Source organism: Epinephelus lanceolatus, chromosome 20 (assembly GCF_041903045.1).
Source record: "Epinephelus lanceolatus isolate andai-2023 chromosome 20, ASM4190304v1, whole genome shotgun sequence".
Lineage (NCBI taxonomy): Eukaryota > Metazoa > Chordata > Actinopteri > Perciformes > Serranidae > Epinephelus > Epinephelus lanceolatus.
In genome coordinates this window covers 26,137,265-26,158,781 of record NC_135753.1, presented here as the reverse complement: position 1 = coordinate 26,158,781, position 21,517 = coordinate 26,137,265, and the positions used below count along the sequence as shown (strand labels likewise).

General features: G+C 41.2%; 1 protein-coding gene across 1 annotated transcript in view; it reads left to right on the top strand.

The window, feature by feature from the left end:
• The window catches only part of LOC117265081 (uncharacterized), a 76,448-nt gene that overhangs the window by 6,548 nt on the left and 48,383 nt on the right, over positions 1-21,517 (top strand). Inside the window, exons 3-5 of the mRNA XM_078162604.1 lie at positions 14,119-14,189; positions 19,768-19,891; positions 21,333-21,512. Coding sequence (XP_078018730.1) covers positions 14,119-14,189; positions 19,768-19,891; positions 21,333-21,512 — 375 coding nt within the window. The remainder of the gene's footprint in view (positions 1-14,118; positions 14,190-19,767; positions 19,892-21,332; positions 21,513-21,517) is intronic.

Genomic DNA, 21,517 nt, shown 5'->3' with positions numbered 1-21,517 from the left:
AGTATTCAGCAGTAAGTGGAGAAGCATATGTCAATAGAGTAAAGTGTCCACTTATAAATACCATCTATACACAAATATCAAGCACAAGAGAAAACAAGAGAGTGAGAATAACAGCGCATTGCTTTTTTCCCCCTACTCTGCGTTGTCTATCTCCAAGATCCTTTGTGCACACTTCTTGAGGCCAAGGCCTCTTCGACTTTACAGAATCCAATCAGTAGAAATCACACTGAATATGGTTAACAGTTAAGTCCATGAAAATCCCTCATTGTTTAGATGGAGCAATATCAGCGTGCGGAATAAAGGCAATGTAGAAAAGCAATTAGGACAAGCAGGGACCCATGCAACATTTTTTTCTGTTTTCAATGGTAGGAATTCTTTGTTGATAGCTGGTGTTAAAGGTATACTATGCAGGATTGCCGGTTGCTCTTTGTAAACATACCTGCCAGCAAAAGTAATAGTGGAAGCCATTCCCACATTCGCTCTTGTGCGGCGTCTCGCCTCTGTATTTGTGTTTTTCGACGCTGTGCCTCTTGGATACCTGCTGCTTGTCCTTACCTTTTTCGTAAAGCCTTGACCTCACCTGAGCGCTGTGGGGGTACAAACGTCCCCAACACAGAAAATAAGAAAATACAGGCAGAGGGCAGGAAAATACACAGCCACACACTTCTAATGGGTCATAAGTGATGATTGAGAGGGATTACTTCTGCATGAGTCTAGACGTGTCTTTTTATGAAAATCCTGCTTAGTATATCTTAAAAGATACGCTGAACTCATCAGGATAATGGATACTTAGAAATGAGTCAAGCAGAGGAAAGCCCTCTGTTTGTGGACCCAAGAAGAAGAAATCATACATTACCATTCATTCCAGTGGACTGGAGGTGCTGTGTGCAGAAACACTCTACCAACATTTTTTTCCTATTTTTAAAGATTGCATCGACGCAAAGCAAGACTATAAAGACATCATCACTCCATGTAGTGACCTTAAGGTATTGTTCCATTTCAGTTACGGCCAGGCTTCCATCAACATTCGCTCCTCTGAGTGGATTTTGCACACAGAAAAGTAATTATGGCCTTTTATACATCAAAGTACTTATCTGCTATTATGGAGAAGGTCAGAGGGCTAGCTTTGTGTGCTCTCTGCACTGGTTACAAAGGTCATGGTAATACAATGCTTTGCATTTTCCAACATTCAAAGCTTTCCATTTTTAACTTTCGTCACTCTAAAAGTTAATTTTCTTCAGTGGCACTGCTTTGGCAACAAAAAATAAAAATAAAAAAATACCGGCATCTGTACAGTTCTTCTTTCCTCTTTCTCTTTTCTTTGCTGCAAACTATAGTGCAATACATCCTAACTTACCATTTTCACATTGAACTGGAGGCACTTTATTAATTTATTAAGCTCTTGTTTAGATTAGATAAAAAACAGCTCAAGAGGAAAAGGAGAAGAAATATTTTTTAAAACCTAATTAAATGACATTCTCTTAGCTGCTAAATGTCCTTAATTTTACAGTTGTAAAATTTTGTTATTTGTGACAACAACTGCGTCTTTGGGCAGCCAAAGAGACACAGTATGAGGGTACATAACAGATTGTTGCCGCCCCATCGACCCATCTTCCGAGCTTTTGAATCTCCATTTTCACCCGTCTTAAACGATGCTCTCGCTGTCTGTTTATGCTACTTTGTATGTTTTCAGGGTCTATATTGGTAAACAAATACAAACAAATGGACTGCTTCACTCAACAGTCTATTAGGATAGCCAGGGGACAATAGTGTGTTTCTGCTCTGATGTCCATAATGTGAAATCCAATCAAATGAAGAGCATTTAGAGCTACTTATGGACCGTTCCACCATGTAAACGATGCAATGAGCTCTGTAATAGGAGCTTGGCTAACGTCTGATTGAATCGTAGTGTATGGTCTTGTTGATGCACAATAGGGTTGAACTGTAATGGACACTAAGCAGAGTTTGTTTTGTGGTCATAATGTCATGAAATCCAAGGCTTGTGTTCTCTGTTCTAGACTGCTGCAATTAGCCTGTTGTCTATTTGTCATCCATTGGCAGACGGATGTAGTATCTCCATGTTCCCTGTGTACAATATGAATTAAACAGTTCTTTGTTAATAATATGTCTATTTTAACCTGTGGTTACAAGACAGTACCTTCAGTATGTCTGAGTTCAGTTTAGTCTGGAAGTTATACAGGAATCATTTTAAAATCTGTGACACCATTGTCCAGGCTTGATAAACCCCACTGCACTGGTGCTCCACCCTGCTAAATTTACTCTAGTAATTCTGAACAAATACTTTATGACCAAAGTTATTATACTGAGGTACATTCATCTCATCCTAGTAGTGCAGTACTCATTGTCACAGGTTGTTATGGATTTTGAAAGATATAAAGAGGTGTATAGTTCGTCGTCCTAGTGGACTCCTGAACAGCTTTGTTTCACTCAGAGAATCTGTAGTAATTTAGGATGTAGACTCCCAGTCCTTGCGGTGCTCTTGCCAGTATCAGTTTCTACAGTTGGATGTTTTTCCAGCCAGTGAAAAAATGCACGGAAAAACCTTCTTTGTCTCATTTGGTTACAATATAAAGCATTATTATGAGCGCTGGGGAGTTTTTGGAAACTTCCTCATAGTCATTTCCCTCAGTCCTCTGGTTTATATTCTTACTGGACGGTCATTTTGGCAGCTCAGGGATTAGTAATCACACAATGCAATAAAATTGGCACTTTATTGATCTCTGCAGAAATGTTTTTTCCACTTGCGTTCTTCCAGGCAGGTCAAAGGCACAAGGGCAGCTACAGAACAGCTTCTGGAGCTGGCAGGGATTCAGTATGTTGCTTGGAGACACTTTTGGTGGCCAGATGGTGGCCAACTTAAGGTTTCAATGACAGTTGGAGGATGAATAAAGCGCTCGCCTTTTAATTTCAGACGTATAATTAGGAAAACACAAATAGCCAGTCTTAAAACTTAAAGGGATACTTCAACCCCCAAATGACCGCAATTACTCACCCTGTGTTACGTTGAATTCTTGAAGGAAACTTTGTTTTTCTTGCAAGCCTTTGGTGCATGAAAACTCCCAAAATGGAGAAGATTCTTGATGAATTGAAGTCTGAGTTAAACACCACAAATCTATATAAAAACTGTTTATAATTTCTCATACAACTTGTGCAGTATAATCCAAGTTTAATTTATCCATTCGTATAGTGAGGAACTCCCAAACACAAACTTTTTCGCTAAAGCCTTATTATTCAAAACACTTCTGCATAAACAGCACAGACGCACATCTCGTCCGTGCCTGAGACTGTTTATGCAGAATGTTCAGGGTGAGCAATTGCAGCACATTCTCACTCCGACCTTGTCACATATTGGTGTTTGGTCATGGACCTTCCACATCCAGATACGATGTGAAAGGTATCCTGGGTAAGTTGGGCTGCCGTGTCAAGTTCTGCCTGTTACATGCATTGCCTTCTTTCAAAATACACTTCCATCTTAACAAGAAATTTACCATCTACATAAAGTGTCTTTCAAAAAAACGCACTACGTCAGTACAACAAAGCGAATTGACGTTTTTTTCCCTTTAACAACAAATGCACGTGGTTGGGTTTAGGAAAAAAGAACAGGGTTTGGCTTTATAATCTTACGGGACCTTCAACACCGCTCTACTGGGATAAAGTTGGTGTTCGATGTCCTTCACATTTGTTCTTGTCCTGGCGCGTTTCCCCATGATGCTGCCGAGCACTGTTAAATTATAACGGCAACTGGTCGTGTATCATGCCGACGTTAAAGGAGGGCATTTTCATCAGTGTCTGACACCGCAAGTCACGGCCTAAGCGCCGGATTTGACGACTTCGGAGTGAGACCGGGTTTGCAGTTCATATACAAATGTTCATTTAGAGAGGTGAAGTATTCCTTGAATATGTCAGTTCATGTCATACTGTATTTTTGCTTCAATAAGAGCAGGCTGCAGATAGTATAAAGATTGATTGGTAGCGAGTTGTTCGTTGTACTCTTTTGTCCAAAGCTAGAGTTTGACTTGGGTCTGTGAAGAGAGATCTGAAGTCAGACTTAAATGCACAACCATTAGTTGAGTCCTAGTCTTTCTTTTCTGTCATTTCTTGGTCCTTCATGTCTGTGTTAGCATCCATCCTTTGATATGTCTTTGTGTCTATTGGCTATTTTTCATGATTTGTGTGTGTGTGTGTATCATGTGCAGTCTGTGTGTGTGTTTGTCTGTCGGGTGGATTTTTTAATTCCCAGAGTTTAGCCCCTGGCCTGCAGGGCAGTGTGGGGGGACTGTGAAGGCCTGAGGGGGATCAGTGTAGATCAGAACAGATCAGCAGGGATCATTCGGGATCACTGGCCCTCTCTTTGATCCACTCATCCTGCCATTTCACCATTCCCACACAATTCTCAAATTATTACCATACTAGCCATATTCAAAACACCCACATGTTAGTAAACACATTTTTTTGCGACCGGAGATGTGTGGCACTCTGTTGTGCCGCAGCTTAAATTGAAAGTATCCCATTTTCTATGCTTGTTAGCTTTCCTTGTTTATAAGAGACAGGGTTAACAAAGAAGACCTAATTTATTTTGTCTTATTTGTATCTGAGAAGAAACAAATGGGTTATAACAAGTGTCGACTACAAATTTGCTAACTGAATGCCGGGAATGTCTCCAGCTGTGATGAGAGTCTCCAGTTTTTTTTTTGTGTGTGTGTGTGTGTGTGTGATTCACAAAGTGACTATTTATGACGTTCCCCATAAACCACAGAACATGGGGCTATTAAAATGCTCAGGAACCAAATGAGAAAATTGGTCTCATGACTTAATCCATGCTAATGAGAACATCATTTTTCCTGTCATATGGAGCACCCTCCGTAGTAGCACTCTTAAGACCCATTTCAACAAAACAGTACATAAAAGAAGAAGTCTGTAAGTTATGGTGTAGCTGTTGGATGAAAACTTTTGTTGGAATTAGCACAAACAGCCCTCTTTTCAGAGTGACCGCAGCTTTCTGAAATCATACAGTGCGCGGCCACACATGCAGACACAATAAAATCAGCTTTAATCTGTTTCCATGTCGCAGCAGTGCCACGAATATGTGTATACCCATTTTACCAGCAAGATTCTGATAGCATTATTCATATGCACTTTAACTATAACTGATAAAGTAGACTGGCTAGCCTGTATGCTATCCATGCTTTGGACATAGTGCACAGAAGCTTAGTGACTGCTCTGCTCCAGTCAATGAGAGAAGGTGGAAACTCAATTCAGGTCTGCATTAAAAACAATCTCTGAACTGTGTGACCTTTATCACCCCCTCCTCTCTCACACACACTCACACACACACACACACACACATATCGTTTGCTTGTGTAGCAGCAGCTTGGATGGAGAGCAGGGGAGGTCAGGGGGTTGTGATGGTTGACTATGCTAATGCTGTTGTTAATGACTTTGCTGTGAGTGATAATTGATCGTCTTCATTACCATATTAACTTCACTGCCCCCACCCTTCCCAGACCCCCCCACCCTCTACCTCCCAGCCCTCGGTCTGTATGCAGTAATGCATGCCCCCGTTTGATCTTTCAAATAATGAACTAATTAGCTTAATTAAAATCAATAGAGGTGCCAATACCAGGTTAGACATTTCAGGGATGCCGTCTCTATCTGCAGGGAGAGGAATTTGCAGACAGGGAGGGTGAGAGAGGATGGATGGCCGGAGGTAAGAGGAGCAATACATAAACATCAGGAAGGGTGGGAAAAGGTGAGGATTGAGAGGAGGAAAAGCAAGACAGAGGGACACATGTGGGGACAAACGGAAAAAGAGGAAGCAGTAAATTGAAAAGAGAGAATGAGATAAACAAAAATAAGGCGAGATGGGTATGTACAAGCAGATGAAGATCTCAGTGGGATAATGTAGGTAAAAATGTAAAAATGAGTGGACAAGGGCGAAGACAAGAAAGCATGAGGGAAAGGGACAGAAAATATCTGAGGAAAGGCGGAAGCCACAGAGAGGGGAAACTAAACGAGAGAGAGAGAGAGGGCGAAAGAGGTTCCTAATGCTGATTTATGAGTGCTTGACGGTCGTTAGCTGGAATAAATGGCTTGTAGGAGTGGCTGCAGCATTACTCCCTGTACAGGATACTAAGTGCATTGTAAGGTCAGCCATAAGGCCAAACTTACATATGTAGTGCTCTGCCCTTGTAAACCTTTGTTAATATATCAGCCACAGGATGGAACTGTAACTAGTCCATCTGATACGACTGGATGACTGCGACTCCCTAACCTGGATGGCAATTATTTTATTTCACTTTGATTTTGAGAATAAATGTATGCAGTATGTGATACTGAGATCAGATATCAGGCTGATACTGACTCAAATAAATGGATCGGGAGCAGTGAATGTGGGGCCGAGCAATTCAGCTCTATGCTTACATCTGATTACATGTGTGTGTGTTTTGTTTCACACTGGAATTTTTAAATTCCTGTTTCTGTTTTGACCAATTTGTCCCTGCATTTAAAAGGTTCATGACACTGTGACTGGCACTTTAACTGCTTCTGACATTTGATGAATTAAACAATAATGAAATGCAAAAATCGAAACAGATGAACTGCAATTTAAAAAGTAAGTTATTTGTGGCCCTACAACAGTGTTTTGCAGACTTAAGACCTATTCGGATGGGATTGGTTTAACGTGGAGACGTGGGGTAAAGTAATTATTACCAGGGATTTAGTCCCGTCCGAATGCGCCATGCCTGTTATCATAACATATAATGTCAGTAAAAATTACGGCGACTTTTACCTTTTACCATTGTTCCGTGTTTACAACTAGTTTTCCACATTTTTTCGATGATGGAGGCGCTTGAAGAAGCATTCGGTGTTGTCGGCATGTCGTGATAGTGGACATTCTTCGAATGATTGTGTAGCCCTACATGGGAGACCAATCAAAAAGGTCGAGAAGAAAGCACTTTTCAGAGCCATGAGACTTCTGGTTGTGTTAGGTAGGCCTTATATACATCCATATTGCTAATCGTTTTGTACACACAATCCTGATCATGGGCAATATTTCATAATGGGCTAATCATTAATTATTATTATCCTTCAGCTGATGCTTACAGGAAGCAACGTAGCACGCACATGCCGACAGGGAGGTGACGCCAGGGTGCAAACCGAGTTACCACTCCCATCTCTGGTAGAATTCTGGAGATTTCTTGTCCTGTGCGAATCAGACATTTATGTTACAGACATCCTGTGGTAAACTGACATTAGTCCACATCCCTATGTAAAACTAATCCCGTCCAAATAGTGCTTAAACCTGCTAGCTGTGGCATAAAAGTTAATTATGCATATGTTTTGCATAACCTATAACCAGGCGGACACCTGCCATTATAGATTTGGTACCTTACAAGATTATAAGTGAGGTTTATATATACATTTTCTAAACATTCTGCAATAATCTGTGCAGTAGGAAATTTTATTTGTAAAGCAGCTGCCAGTAGAATCTGAAAATGATGACTTGGTGATCACTCGTACCTCTTTACAATCAAGTCTTGCATCTCTGTTGTAAATCCGACTCCTGCTCTGCAGACTGCACAGATGCAGCATATAGTATCTTCTCAATATGGCACAAATAAAAAGCTCTGAATGTAAGGCAGTAGATGTGTTTTTCCTTTAGGCTATCATCATAGTTGCATCACTTTACACTTGCATCAAGTTCACTCCGGACATAATTAAAGTCCACATTTTTAGTCTGCACTCTCTCTAAACATGTAGCTCTTGACACGGTAGAACAAGACGCTGGCGTGTTCCTTCCAGTCACCATCACCACGAGTTGCATTATCCTATTTTTTCCCCCCTATTCCTCGCTTTCTGTTGTGATCTGGTGACTCACGCATACACGTTCCTGCTTTTGTTTTTTCTCCTCTGTTGCTTTCAGTTGACCTAGCTCCAGACAAAAGGAACGGAGGGGAGTGGAAAAATGGAATGATTGCGTAAATGGGTGGCTATTTTCAGATAAAGAAGAAACAAGAAAAGCGAAGTGAGGTGGGGAAAAGGGGGGAAAAAGCAGGGAAGAGGAGGAGGCGTGGGTGAGGGGCAAGTGGATGAGACGGGAGGAGACAAGAGGATGTGACAAGGTCGGAGTCTGGATAGGAAAGGATAGAAACGGAGGGGAAAGGAGAGAGGAACGGTGACAATAGAGGAGAGAAAGTGAACCGATTCTACTAATAACTGTTGCTGTCATAAGTTTTCTTTGTTTCTTTCTTACAGTAGAAGTACTGCGACCATTTCTACTTTTAATATTACTAGTCCGACAAGTACTTCTACTTGTATAGCTCTGCCACTACTACCATTTTCTCTCCATTGTCTAACAGTGACGGAAAATTTGCGACTAGATTCCACATCCTTGCCTTCTCTACTGGAGACTGCCATGTGATTGCTTTGGAAGTATCAGCACTGCTTGTTATAGACAGAGCACCTTCTATAAGAATGCATTTGCATATGCCTGTTCTGTTTGTCTTAAAACTGAGTGAGAAAACTAAGCAATGTGATGCAACATCCATGTAACGTGCTCTCTGTTCCTCTCACTCTCGTACTTCTTTTTCTCTCATTCACGCGCTCCGCTGATTTTGACCATTACTTTAAATGGTAGATTTCCTCACCACTCTATAATGGCATGGTTGTATTACACATCAGCACACACACAAACACACACAGAGACACACACACATACACATATGCACATGAGCCCTCCCCCTAACAAATGAGTTTACCGTGGTCATAACCTTCACAGGGCTCATTATCATAGATTGCAGGCCTTTTCATAAAGCTGAGACCACTAGTGACGGATTACTAACGGGATGGACACACACACACACACACACACACACACACACTATGATCCGTAATGAGACCTTATTCCGGACACCCAACCCAGCTGCCTGTAAATTACAGCCGCCACTCTGCCATACATACTTAATCAGCTAATGTTGTTTTATTCCTTATTATTAATTTGCTCCTGTTTCTGATTTATCTAAAGCGCTCTGCATCACACCAATATTTTGTCTCCTTTACAGTTCAGAGAGGCAGAGAGAGAGAGAGAGTAGGCCGTGTGCTTATTCATGTACTTAGGGGATTGCATCGGTAATGAATGGACTGGCTGTTTAGGCATACACAACGCAGCCTACTACTCACCTTAATAATGTAAGCAGGTCGTAACTCCTGCTAACCCAAGGGTATATAAGGCATGCACACGCAGACACACACACACACACACCACACATATTTCACTCTCCCAAACACACACAGCCTATCTGTATTAGCAGCTGACCTCTACGTGTGCCAGGTCTTCTCACTGTCACATTGCAGCTACATTGGAATATGAATGTTTTGTGACTGGGAGAGAAAATCTTGTGTGTATTTCTGATGGTGTGCCTTTCTGTATGTTGTCTAAGGGAAACACAACTAAGCCCACTTTATTTCAATTAATAAGAGATAAAATATACTATATACTGGGGTTGAACCGAAAACTTGGATTACACAATTATTCGGTACAGATAATGTACTCTATAAAAATACGAGTACTATACTAATAAAATTTGTCAATATCTGTACTCGTGATAAAGAGAAATCCTCATTAAGGTAACTGTGTTTAATATCTCACTCTTTTAAACAAGGCTTAATTCTGAGATTGTTCTGTGAGTACTTTTCCAATAAATAATAAATATAGCTATAGATACAGACACAGAGAAATTGTGAAGACAATAAAGCCTCCAAAAAATAGCATTTTAAGTCTTGTGTGTGATTTATCCTGGCTTCATATGAGCAGAGGAAATCTCTGCTTGTCACTAGGCTAATTTATACAATGTAAAATGCCATAGGCTTGTGCTAATAGCGTTAGCATGTCACATTTGTTTGGAAAAGGTGTTTAGTAAAAGACAGTTGCTCTGTCAGTGAACCTTGTGGGTTGTGATGGAGCCAAATGTTGTAATGTTACCTTTGTTAAATGTTACTGCTGTCCCTGGCTTCATATGAGAAGAGAAAAAAGTCCGCTAGCCACTAGGCTAACTTATACAATGTAAAATGCCATAGACTTGTGCTAAAAACATTAGCATGTTGTATTTGTGGGGAAAATGTGTCCAGATAAAGACAAATATTTGTGAATGCTGCGAGTTATAGTGAAGCTGATTTGTGTACTTGTGTTTGAAATTGTCGCTATTTAGCCATGTTTAATGTGTGTTTCATGTGTGTTTTAGGTGTGTTTAGAATCAACTAAACTTTACAGCACTTCACAGAAACCCTACCGCTGACTAGTGTTTAGCAGGTGTAACTGCAGAGTGACACAGACACACCACCGCACATGTATAAATGCTCACAACGGTATAGGCCACATGCGTAGGCTACAGGGGTCTGCCACACAAGTATAAATCCCCCTTAACATGCAAAAGTATGCAGCGCTATCCCTCCTGCATCAGTTTCGGATGTGCAGGGACAGCATATTAATTTACACCTGTTACAGGCGTTGTCTCTTTTCAAAATAAGCTTCCATTTTCACAGGACATTTGGACTTTCTGCTTGTTTAATGCATGCAGTCTTTCTCACGCTAAACTTAGAGTTTGTTACTAATGTAATACAAGGTAGCATAGTATGCTACAAGTACTAGCACACTATTGTAAGGCAGGTTTCTCTCTCCTGTCTTACCTATAAACGTAGATACTGAATTAACTATCAAAGGGCTGTGGGTGAAGTCAGAGCACGGGGACAGCTTCTCTTGGTAACTTGATCCACTTTAGTGTCCCCAAAAAGAACGTAGGAAAACTGAACATCGACAACAACAGTGGCATCTCACAACTTACATATATCACTCCGCCAAACTTAATCATAACTCTCATTGCCTGCACATAAGCTACGCGATATTAAATAGTTCCAAATTTAGTGTAAAGAGCAAAATAGAATATATAAACAATATATGATTGTAGTTAACATTAAATCATGTAGATGCAAAATAATGAACAGAGATAAACAAGACAATCTGCTGGACATGTCCTCACAAAATTAAATCTCATCTCACACTATGTTGTTACCAAAATAATGTGAATTTTTGGTTTCACACGGAACACAAACAGCTGGCTGCTAGGTGAAAGTCCCAAGTTTGTTTGACCATCCACTTCCCCTCTCGCCCATCCTGTGCAGACTCCTGCTGCCGCCTGCTGCATTTTATACTGCTGCTAAAGGTTGCCACTTTGTGTTGGCACCTGATGCTAAGGGCCACTGAACGAATGTCGCTATTTGATGAGTTAGAAGTGAGACCTTGTGGGTCTTTCAAAAAAATGTTGATGCTTAAATCAGATTTTATTCTACTTGATTTTTTTGTGTTACAACACACTTAATAATTTTCTATCATTATTGTTAAATCTATAAACCATTAAAATACAAAGTAACTTTACATTCTTAGAAACGGTTTTACAGTAAAGTCAAGAATGAAGAAAGAACGTAACAAGTCTGTCTGTGTTTATCATTTGTTGTTTGGCGTATTTTAAAGTGGTGTCCTAAAAAAGCAAGTTGTTCACTCAGCAGACATAAAGGTATCCAGTCCGCCTGCATCACACATCAAATATTAACTTCACATATAATGGACTGAATCTTGTCTCCCCATCCGCTCCAGCTCCTCCTTTTGGATGCTTTTGCGTGTATATTTTGGTACCCTGCATTCATGTAAACATAACACACACGTACTTAACACTAGCATATGCATAATTGAAACACACACACGCAAGCTCACACTTAAAGCACACACACACAAAGAGACACGCATATGCTCACACACAGCGCTGTGTGCTGACCTGTGAGTCACTGCCGTCAGCACTGATTTCCTTTTCCCAGAGTGACCCCTGTCACTGCGGCGATAGAGTGGCCGATATTTCACCGGTATGGCCGGGTCCCTCTCTTTCTCCCAAGATGTCTTTCTTGTTCTCCTTGTGTAAGTCGGACTCTTTATCTCTCTGTGTACTGTGCGTCTCCCACTTTCTCTGTTCAACTCTCCTCTTTTCCTTTGTCCCCGTATGTTTATTCTCTCTTTTAATAGCACCCTGTGATAAAAATGCAAGGTCACCTTACTGTTTCTTGCTCCATTCATTTATATTTTTCAGTTATGTTCTTCTTTTTATACAGATACAATATGAATTGACCTCGCAACAACAGTTTTGACCCATGTTTTTCACCCATCCTCCACAAACTAATGTTCAGGCACATAAAGGGACAGAGAAAGACGGGCAGGCGGGGTAATGGCAGGGTTATTTGAGCCTAAGGAATCGTACTGTATCTGGGAATGAATAGAAGGTTTTGTAGGTCTGCGTGTACGCTTTTATCTACGAACTGTACTTTCTTCATCTCAATATCGTTCTGTCAGAGCGAGCGACTTCCTGTGCTACTGTTGCATCAAATGTATTTTTTTTTTCTAAATCCCCCAAAGAGGACAGCTGAATTATTAAGTCATTAGAGTAATCGTATTTCAAATTCCATCTTGATTCTTTCCTCTATATTTGATTTTGTCAGCTTTTTGATTTGATTTTGGTGATTTGTGTGCAGTTGGTCCTGCTTTGATGAGCAAAACAGAAAGCAGAGACATTTTTTTTCCTTTAATAATATTGTGTACAGTTGCACACACTTTCTTTTTTTAAACGTCTTGTCCTTTTTCTTATGACATTGTCATGTTGCCGTGGTCATCAAGATGCAAAGTCCAAGCAATTAGTTAGGGCTTTTAAACCTGTAATCTTGTCTACTGTCAAACATCGCCACAGTTACCAGCACTTGAGAAAATAACTTTTTACATAATTATTTTCCTGTATTTAACAGTCTGTAATTGATAAATAGAAGTTAAAGTTGTATTAAAGTGAAAATTTAACTGTGTGAATATGTCAGAAGTATTGTGTATGCTTTTTCCCTTTTTACAACATTACATAACATACTAGTCCATACCCATTGAGTGCACAGTTGCCCACGTACAGTTTCACATGGTGTGTGTTTGGGATACAGGTCATAGGAAATTGCAGATTAAATAGTCAACTGAACCCATTAAGAAGAGCAATGTATTCAGACAGAGGTTTTGAAAAACGTGGGACAGACAGAGTGACTGACTGACAGAATGACACACTGACAGTTTCCGTGATTATGTACAGCATACCATACCATGACTTAGTTATAGCAAAAATTAGAAAAAACAACAACATTGGGCCACAGGGGGAGCCACAGCGATCGGTCGCATTTTAGCCATTTTTAAGCATTTTTCTGTTGTCATAGCGCCACTCAGTTGCCAATTAGAGTTAAATTTCTCCAGTCACCTTGAGGCGTCCTGTTCTACATATCTACCAAGTTTAGTAAAAATCAATATGGCGGTTAGGTCTAGATAAGAAATTAGCTCTCTAGCGCCCCCATTTTGTTTGATTGGGTCAATAATGGAGGGGTCCCCTCAGATTATGTGTGGTCATATGCCTACAAAGTTGCGTGGTGATCGGTGAAACCCTTGAGATGTTATACACCTTTATGTGATGAGCCACGCCCTCCGCAATATTCATTGCCTTATAGAAGCTCAGTTTTAGTAAGTTTTCCAACTTTTGCCAAGAGGGAACTTTAGATATTGGCCCCTAGATTATGTTCACCGAGTTTCATGCAGATCGGTCAAACTTCCTAGGAAGAGATCGATTTTAAGTGTTTTTCAAAAAATTCAAAATGGCCTCATGAGGAGAGGCATCTCTGTGCAAAGTTTCATGTCTCTACGACATATGGGGCATGAGATATGCCCAAAGTTTGCAATTTCAATCGGTTGCTATAGCGCCCCCCTTTGGCCAATTGATGTAATATTGCTTCATTCGCATCCTCCCATGACCCTCTACCACTGTGCCAAATTTCACATGGATTGACCAAGTCAGTGAGGAGAAAAACGTGGAACAGACACACAGACAGAGTTTTCGTCATTATATAGTAACATATTAAACTACTTGGTGTAATGTAATCCATACCTTAAGCTGTACACAACCTCCTCAGGTCCATACCAAATGAATAATCATTGCTGCACATGCCCGATGTGACTAAAGATCTGTATATCATCTTTCCTAGGTATCTGAGGGTGATCTGAGGACTTTGTTGCTGGATGAGCTTGTTGGACCTGCGGCTCACATCCCACACAGGTACGCATGGTTACAGGCTGACTTCTAATCATTATTAGTTCCTCAGCCTCCCTCCTCATCAAAAAGGCAGCTTTTTTCCCAGGAAAAGTTTACTCTTGACTCAAATAACTAATAACTTCTTTATAATAACTTCATGAATCGACCACACACACACTCACACCCACACACGCACAGGTCCCCCAGTGTAGAGAGAGGTAACAGAGTTGGCCTCGGGGATTCTGTCTCTCCTCAGGGAGGTTGAGCTCCTCGGGGAGTCGCTGGAACACCACTGTCCCTATGGCAATATGCAAATCCCTATATGATATTTCCCACCATGCAGTGCTCCAAGGCCCCTAAAGACTTGTTCCGTTTCTACTTTAGACCTTTCTGGAAAGACAGAAATCTTATTTTAAGTTTCACACATTTTCCACAAAACTAATGAAAGGAGCATTTTCTGAATCTAAATCTTCATGCTCATACATATGTACCTATTGCAGGTTTTTTCCCATCGCTAGCTAGACACCTGGACTCACCAGACCAGGGAGGGGTTTGATATGAAAATGACTCGAGTTCCAGTAATACCCATTGCTCGCTGAAGTTAAAGTTACCTGCTGTCGATCATTAATATGTTAAGCTTAGCAGCCGAGCCCACCCTGTTCCTGTCAGTCAAAACTATCCTGCAAATAAAGTATTGAAATCAATGGAGCTAATATAACAACTGCACACTTTAATACTTCTTCACATCAACTTTCCTTTGATGTCTTGCGCTGGCATCGTGAGCAAAGCAGAAAGCAGAGTAATAGATTTCTGTCAGATACAACATCCTAGACGCTGACATTGTGATAAATCGACTGATTTCCAAACATAGGGATAATATTGCAGTCAATATTGTTTTTTTTATTTTTTAGAAGCTGTCATATGAAAACTAAGAACACATCCAAATACGGTCGGAAGTAACCAGTCAGTAGTTTGACAGCCTGCAGCGCAGCCAATTAAAGCACCAAGCGAAGCAGGAATCGGTGGTCTGGCACAATGTGGCACAATTGAGTTTTCGGCTGTACGGGGGTTTCTTTGCCAATCCTGCAAAAAAGGCACTGAAGGGCGTGATGGATCCTCAGTCAGCGCGCTCGCTGTCAGAGACGTGGGGATTTGCATCACACCTTGAGCGTTTTAAATGGCTGCACATATAATAATAATAAAAAAAAAATGAAATAAATGAAATGAGTAAATCAGGTCTCATGAAATGAAATGACAGGCAGGTTGAAACAGCGGGTGAGTGTGTGTGTTTCTTGCCACCAGCGTCAACATTAAACACATCAGATTGAAGCCACCCTCCAGGGTAGCATCACTCAGCCAGGTGTGTGTATGCGTGTGTGTGAGTGTGTGCGTGTGCATGGTGAAACCTAAGTCTTTTATCTACTTTTCCCATTTCCTCTGGTTTTTGTTTATCTACAGATTTATATATATATTTCCGCTGAAATGGCGCATGCAGAACACACACACTCTCACGCGCACATTGATCTATCGATGTATTGATGTGTGAGTGGGTGTCAGTTTTTTATTTTCCGTCTCCCTCCAATTTTTTAATTATTTTCCCTTAGTATAATCTCCTGCAGACTTTTTTACACCTGAGTTAACTTGAGTGCTGTTTTCCTTTGCCAAAAGCAGTCAAATGCTGAAAGTTAGTTAGGTAAAAAAAAAAAGAAGCTTTGACAGAATATCCTGATTCTCATTTGGGAAAGGTAGGAACTTAACTTATTTCACACTCCGGCAGCTTCCCTCAGTGTAACTGTTCTAATTCAACTCCAAACTTTTCTTTGTTAACACAAGTGATAAGATATTTAGGCGTCAGAGACTGGAGATTCATTATTGTTCCATTATTATTTTCCTCATGGCTTTGCTTGTTTTTCTATTGTCCAGCTGTTTATCTGACAGTCTCCCGGCTCTTCCTCTACCATCGTCTTCACTAGTGAATGCACATTTCTTTCTATCTCTCCCCTCTTTCTCCCACTTCTCTCCCAAGACAGGAGGAGGATATGTCTCTTTTTCTCCTTATTGACTTTCCCAGGTCAGGCTCCTCTTCTCCTATTAGGCCAAGCTAACTGATCAATACGCAGGCCTGGTGGGCTGCTGTGTGGACATGCAGACCGGCATACACAGCGTGCCGTGCCCCGGCCGAGTGCCACGCTCATTAGCACACACACAGAGCAGGACAATACACATATCCACACTCATATAAGAAGATTTGCATGTGAAATTTATAATGATACAGCTGACTGTGGAAGCGTTTTCTAATAGAAAGTTGCAAATCTAAACGCCTAAATCAATCAATCAATCATGTATAAATCTATATATCTTCATCCACTTGGCTGCCTCTCTGTCAAATGCGAAGATGCGACAAACTCCTCCTCTCCTCTCCAACCTTCTCCTCTCTTCTCCTCCCCTGCTGTTCTCCCAGCTGGTGAGTTGTGACATCTGCAGTGCTGCGACATGGATAAGCAGCTGCCAGAGATGGAGGGAGGGAGAGGAGGGGGAGGAGGGGAAGGAGGGAGAGCCATAGAAGACAATGCTGGAGAGGAGTGAAGAGGGATGCGGGTGCCTAAGGGAGGGGATGAGGGGTGCTGACAACCAGCAACAGTTAGGTGTACAGCAGGGGGAGACTGTCTGTGTGTGTGTGTTTGTGCACATGCATGTATATGTGCATGTCTGCGTAGTGTGTATCTGTGTGTGTGCGCATGGCAACGTGCCAGGCGGTGCCATCTGGCTGCTTGACAGAGCTCTTCTCATTAACAGGGAGGTTAATTGCTGTGGCAGCACCCAGGCTGTGTCAAACATCACCCTGGGGACACAGGAGGCAACAGTCGATCTGCGTGTTTGTGTGCGCACGTGCACGAGTGTGTGTGCATTTGTGTGTTTAAAGCATAAAACGCGGCACTGGAAATCTTAAAGCGCTTTTCTCGACATAAAAACGGTTAACGGCAACCTGCTGTATATTAGCCCTGGCATGTGAAGAGGGCAGCGTAGGGGACCTGTGACCTGTGTGTGTGTGTACATGTGTGTGTGTGTGTGTGTGTGTGCTTGTGCATGTATGCCAGGCTACATGCATGTTTATATTATTCTCATGAATTATGTCTTGTTGCTGTAATGATGTAGAAAGAATTGGGTTTACAGAGCCAATGTCTATAGCCCCGAGGGCAAACACACATACATATAGGCTCTCTCTCTCACACACACACATGCACACACACATACACACGCGCACACACGCAAGACAGGGGGGAAGGGGTGGCAATTTGCATGTTATTACTGCATATTCATGACTAATTTTGTTAGCCTTGCCTAATAGGCCTGAGTGACAGCTTGAGATATCGAGAGCCTGCTTTAATATCACACACACTCACCGTGACACACACACACACACACACACACGCACACTCTTCAGTCACATTCACTCGCCCTGCTCCCTCTGTCCACACAGTAATCATAACAACACTTAGGGCTCTAAATAGGAATTCCCTGTTCATCTGTCGGTGTGACATTGTGTCATTTGTTTAACGCAGCTACTTTATTGTATATAACAATACAATAAATCATACAGCCTCGTTTGTTACGTGCATAATCATGACCTAATATGCACCCATACATGCACACACACACACACTGAATAGCATGAATAAATTTGCATTCTGACTTGTTGCAGGTCAGAATGTGTTGCATGTTTTTGTATTTATTCTCCCCAAAAAGATGCAAGAAATACCTGTCGTATTAAATTCTGTTTCATCCATTAATGGTGCAGGAAATAGAACCTTATGTGCCATTAAGTAAAACAAACTGTCCTTATATTCTCCTCTGTTTTAATCTTTGCTGACTACATATGAGCTTGGTGCGCGCTCATTTTTGTGTTGTTAAAAAAGAATGCACGGCCAAGACAAAATGACACTCCTTATCTCAGCTAGCGAGTGTCTTCTGTAGTACACACATGCACGTACACACACGCGGCACACTAAACCCACCACCCCACTGTGCAGGTGAAAATAGGGATGAAATTGGCTGCAGTTACTTTTCATTCAAAACCCTCTTTCGATTTTCAACTTGTTCCCATTTCGGGCCATTCGTTTCTAAAGAATCTCTCCTAAATTTGGGGTGATTGAAGTATTTTTTCCGCCAAACTGACAGGAAATAAGTTTTGAAAATGCTAATAAACAGACCAAGCTTCTTCCCTCCGTCTAAAAGGTCCTAAAATAATAAGAAAAAAATCACGTAATAATGCAACTGTAGACGGTTTTGTCCTTTGTAAAAGTTGAGGATTGATATTTTTGCATATCTTTAGGGAGAGAATGTCTTTGTCTACACATTTATGTACATATAAAGACTTCTGTGCATGCTTAGGAGTACACATGGTTTTTGTACATTCCCTTTTAAGCAGATTTTCTTAGTGAAATGCTCGGCAAAGTGATAATTCATAACAAAGACTGTAGTTAGAACTGATAGCACAGCAGCACACACACACTTTCCCATTCTCTTCCAGAGACAGAAACAGACTATAATCTAAAGTCAGTTTGTTCACACTCTCCTCTGTGGCTTTTACTCTATTTGACTGAAAAGTTGTTTTTTTTTTTTTTTTTTTTTCCTGAAGTGAAAGATTTAACTCTCAGCGCGCTCTATCCACTCACATGTCACTTTTGTCAAATCTTGCCTTTCCTTCCCTGCTTGGTGTGAACGTGTAGACACGCTTGATCAAATGTGAGTTTAACATTTTTAATCTGCGCAAAGTTTCATCAGAATAACTCATCTCAAGAGGCTGGTAAATATGAAATTGTGTGTGTGTGTGTGTGTGTGTGTGTGTGTGTGTGTTTGGTATGAGTAGTGCACAGTACCGTGTGATCTGTTTTCTGTGTTTTTTTTCCCCCTCTCCTTCCATCTCGGGTGTGTGACAGCTGTCACTGGTGACTCAGAAAGGTGTCTGGGCAGAGTTAACATATTTTCACCGCTGGGAAACACACACACACACACACACACACACACACACACACAAGCATATCAGCTCCAGTTGCTGTCACCTACCACAAATTTCACCAGGCTCAGCATCTCTTTGCTGCTTTTGAATTAGATTTTTTTTTTCATGAATCACACATTACACTGTACACACACTGCATCCTATTTACACAGTGGATTGCTTTATTAGTTATTTCTTTCCTTATGTTATATGAATTAATTTAACACTTTAATTAACCATCAAGGTTTAAGTTTGATGTATCATGTGTCACTATTAATACAACAAACGGGTGTCAAGACCAGCCTTGAAAACAATGATATACACCGCCATAGGCTGTGTCATTTGCTCATAAGCATTCACTGTATTTAGATCGTGTGACGATACTTCGGCTTTCACATCTGTAATAATCTCAGATCACATATGTAACATATTCAATACACATACACATATATATCCGCAGCTTATATAGTATAACGTTACAGTACGTGACACACCAGCACACACTTCAGCCTGTGCAGTGGTGTTTAATGCCACCTGTCTCCCCCTGTAAGAATCATCACGAATCATCCTCATCCTCCTTGTCTCTCTGTCTTTCTGCTGTAGTCCTGGGTCCTTAGTCCAGATCACATCTGAGATTGAAGACCTGAAAATCCAGCTGCAAACCAAGGACATGGTCATCTGTGATCTGGAGAGGGAGCTCAGAGAGAGTTCTCAGCAAAAGCAAAAGGTGACCGACTCAGCTTGTTCCGATTTGAGCTTATTAGAAAGGATCTGTCCAGTCTTCAAACATCTTGTGTAAGATGATTTAGTTTAAGGTGTTCCCTCTGTTTCTCAAATTGAATTGCATACACCTACATGCATTTAGCTAACTTCTCCTATGTTGAGGTGTAAAATAAGGAGGAGATTTTCCCCCACAGTTCTGAGACTGCCTCCACAATTAAATGACTTGGTAAGGTGATTTTTTTTGCAGCGTGCTTGTTATTGTTTAGAAGCCTGTCTGAGAGGTGGAGAAGTCTTTTTTTTTTTTTTTTTTTTTTTTTTTACGATATTGGTTTGGCAGCTGTGCTAGAAGCGCTCCATGTGCAGCCAGGTTTAACAGGAAGCCGAGGCGTGTGTGATGAATTACCGGCATATCTCAGAGCCCTGGGTAACAAACATGGCGTCGCCGGCCGGGATTAAAAGGGAGAGTTTTTTACGGCCTCCCCACACCTCCTTACAGGGTGTCACTAAATTATACCCACTGCTGTTTTACTGTCTTCTGTGGCTTACGGTTAAGACGCACGTAAACACACACAGGCTTGCAGAAATGCACACACACACACACATGCGCACACATACATTTGTGCTTGTGGTAAACCCGGGCTTGTTGGTTGTTTATGTGTGTGTTGGCTGGTTACTGTTTGTTTATGCCGCTTGTGAGTTGACTCATTTGCACTGCCGCTAATTAGTGGTTTGTGTGATTACAGAGCCTAAGAGAAACAAGCAGAGTTACTGGAGCTTGTTCTGTTAATCATATTTTCAACAAATGTTGATATATCTTTTCATTCCGCTTGTGTTTCTGTTTAACTGGTACGTCTGCAATGTAGATGCACGGGTAGATGTGTTGGCACACGCTCATGTACTGTACACACCGCCTTAATGAAAATGATTGCCACAGAATTTGTTTGTTAGCAATAAGCCCGTTTCTGTGTAACTGAATACATATTCAGAATCCGACACCTATGAGGCCCAATTAAACCAAGTGTATATGTTTAACAATGAAAACAAGGCATGTGTACATGTAACTCCTTTGAATTTGTCAGTGTGGAAGGTTTTCATCTGTAATGATGTGTGAAGTGCCAACGTGGGTGCAGTGTCTCCTTTACATCACCCATACAATTGTCCTCTGTTTGACCCTGTGTCTCCTCTGTACGGTCTTATAAACAATAGAATTTAAGACATTAACAGCTGCTTTACTTGGGAGAGACTTAATATAAACATTTTAATAAATTATACTTATGCTACATGACAATCTTACTCATTACAAAGTGTTTATATGGCTTAAGATTATTGCACTAATCAGCCACATTTCTAAAACACGGCATAAAGACACTAATTCACACTCACTCAGAGTAACTTTCTTCCTTTTGAAAGAATCTTTTTAACGTCTAAACTCCTTCACGGCCCAGACTGCAACACAGGTGCTGGAAAGCAGCGAGAGGCTGGCGCACCTGCAGAGCGAGCTCTCATGTCTGCAGCGCATCCGGAAAGACAACATGAAGGAGGTTGCTGAGAAAGACATCTGCGTCACCAAGCTGCGAGCCAACATCGAGATGCTGCAACAAGAGGGGGCCGACGCACGCGCTCAGGTGGG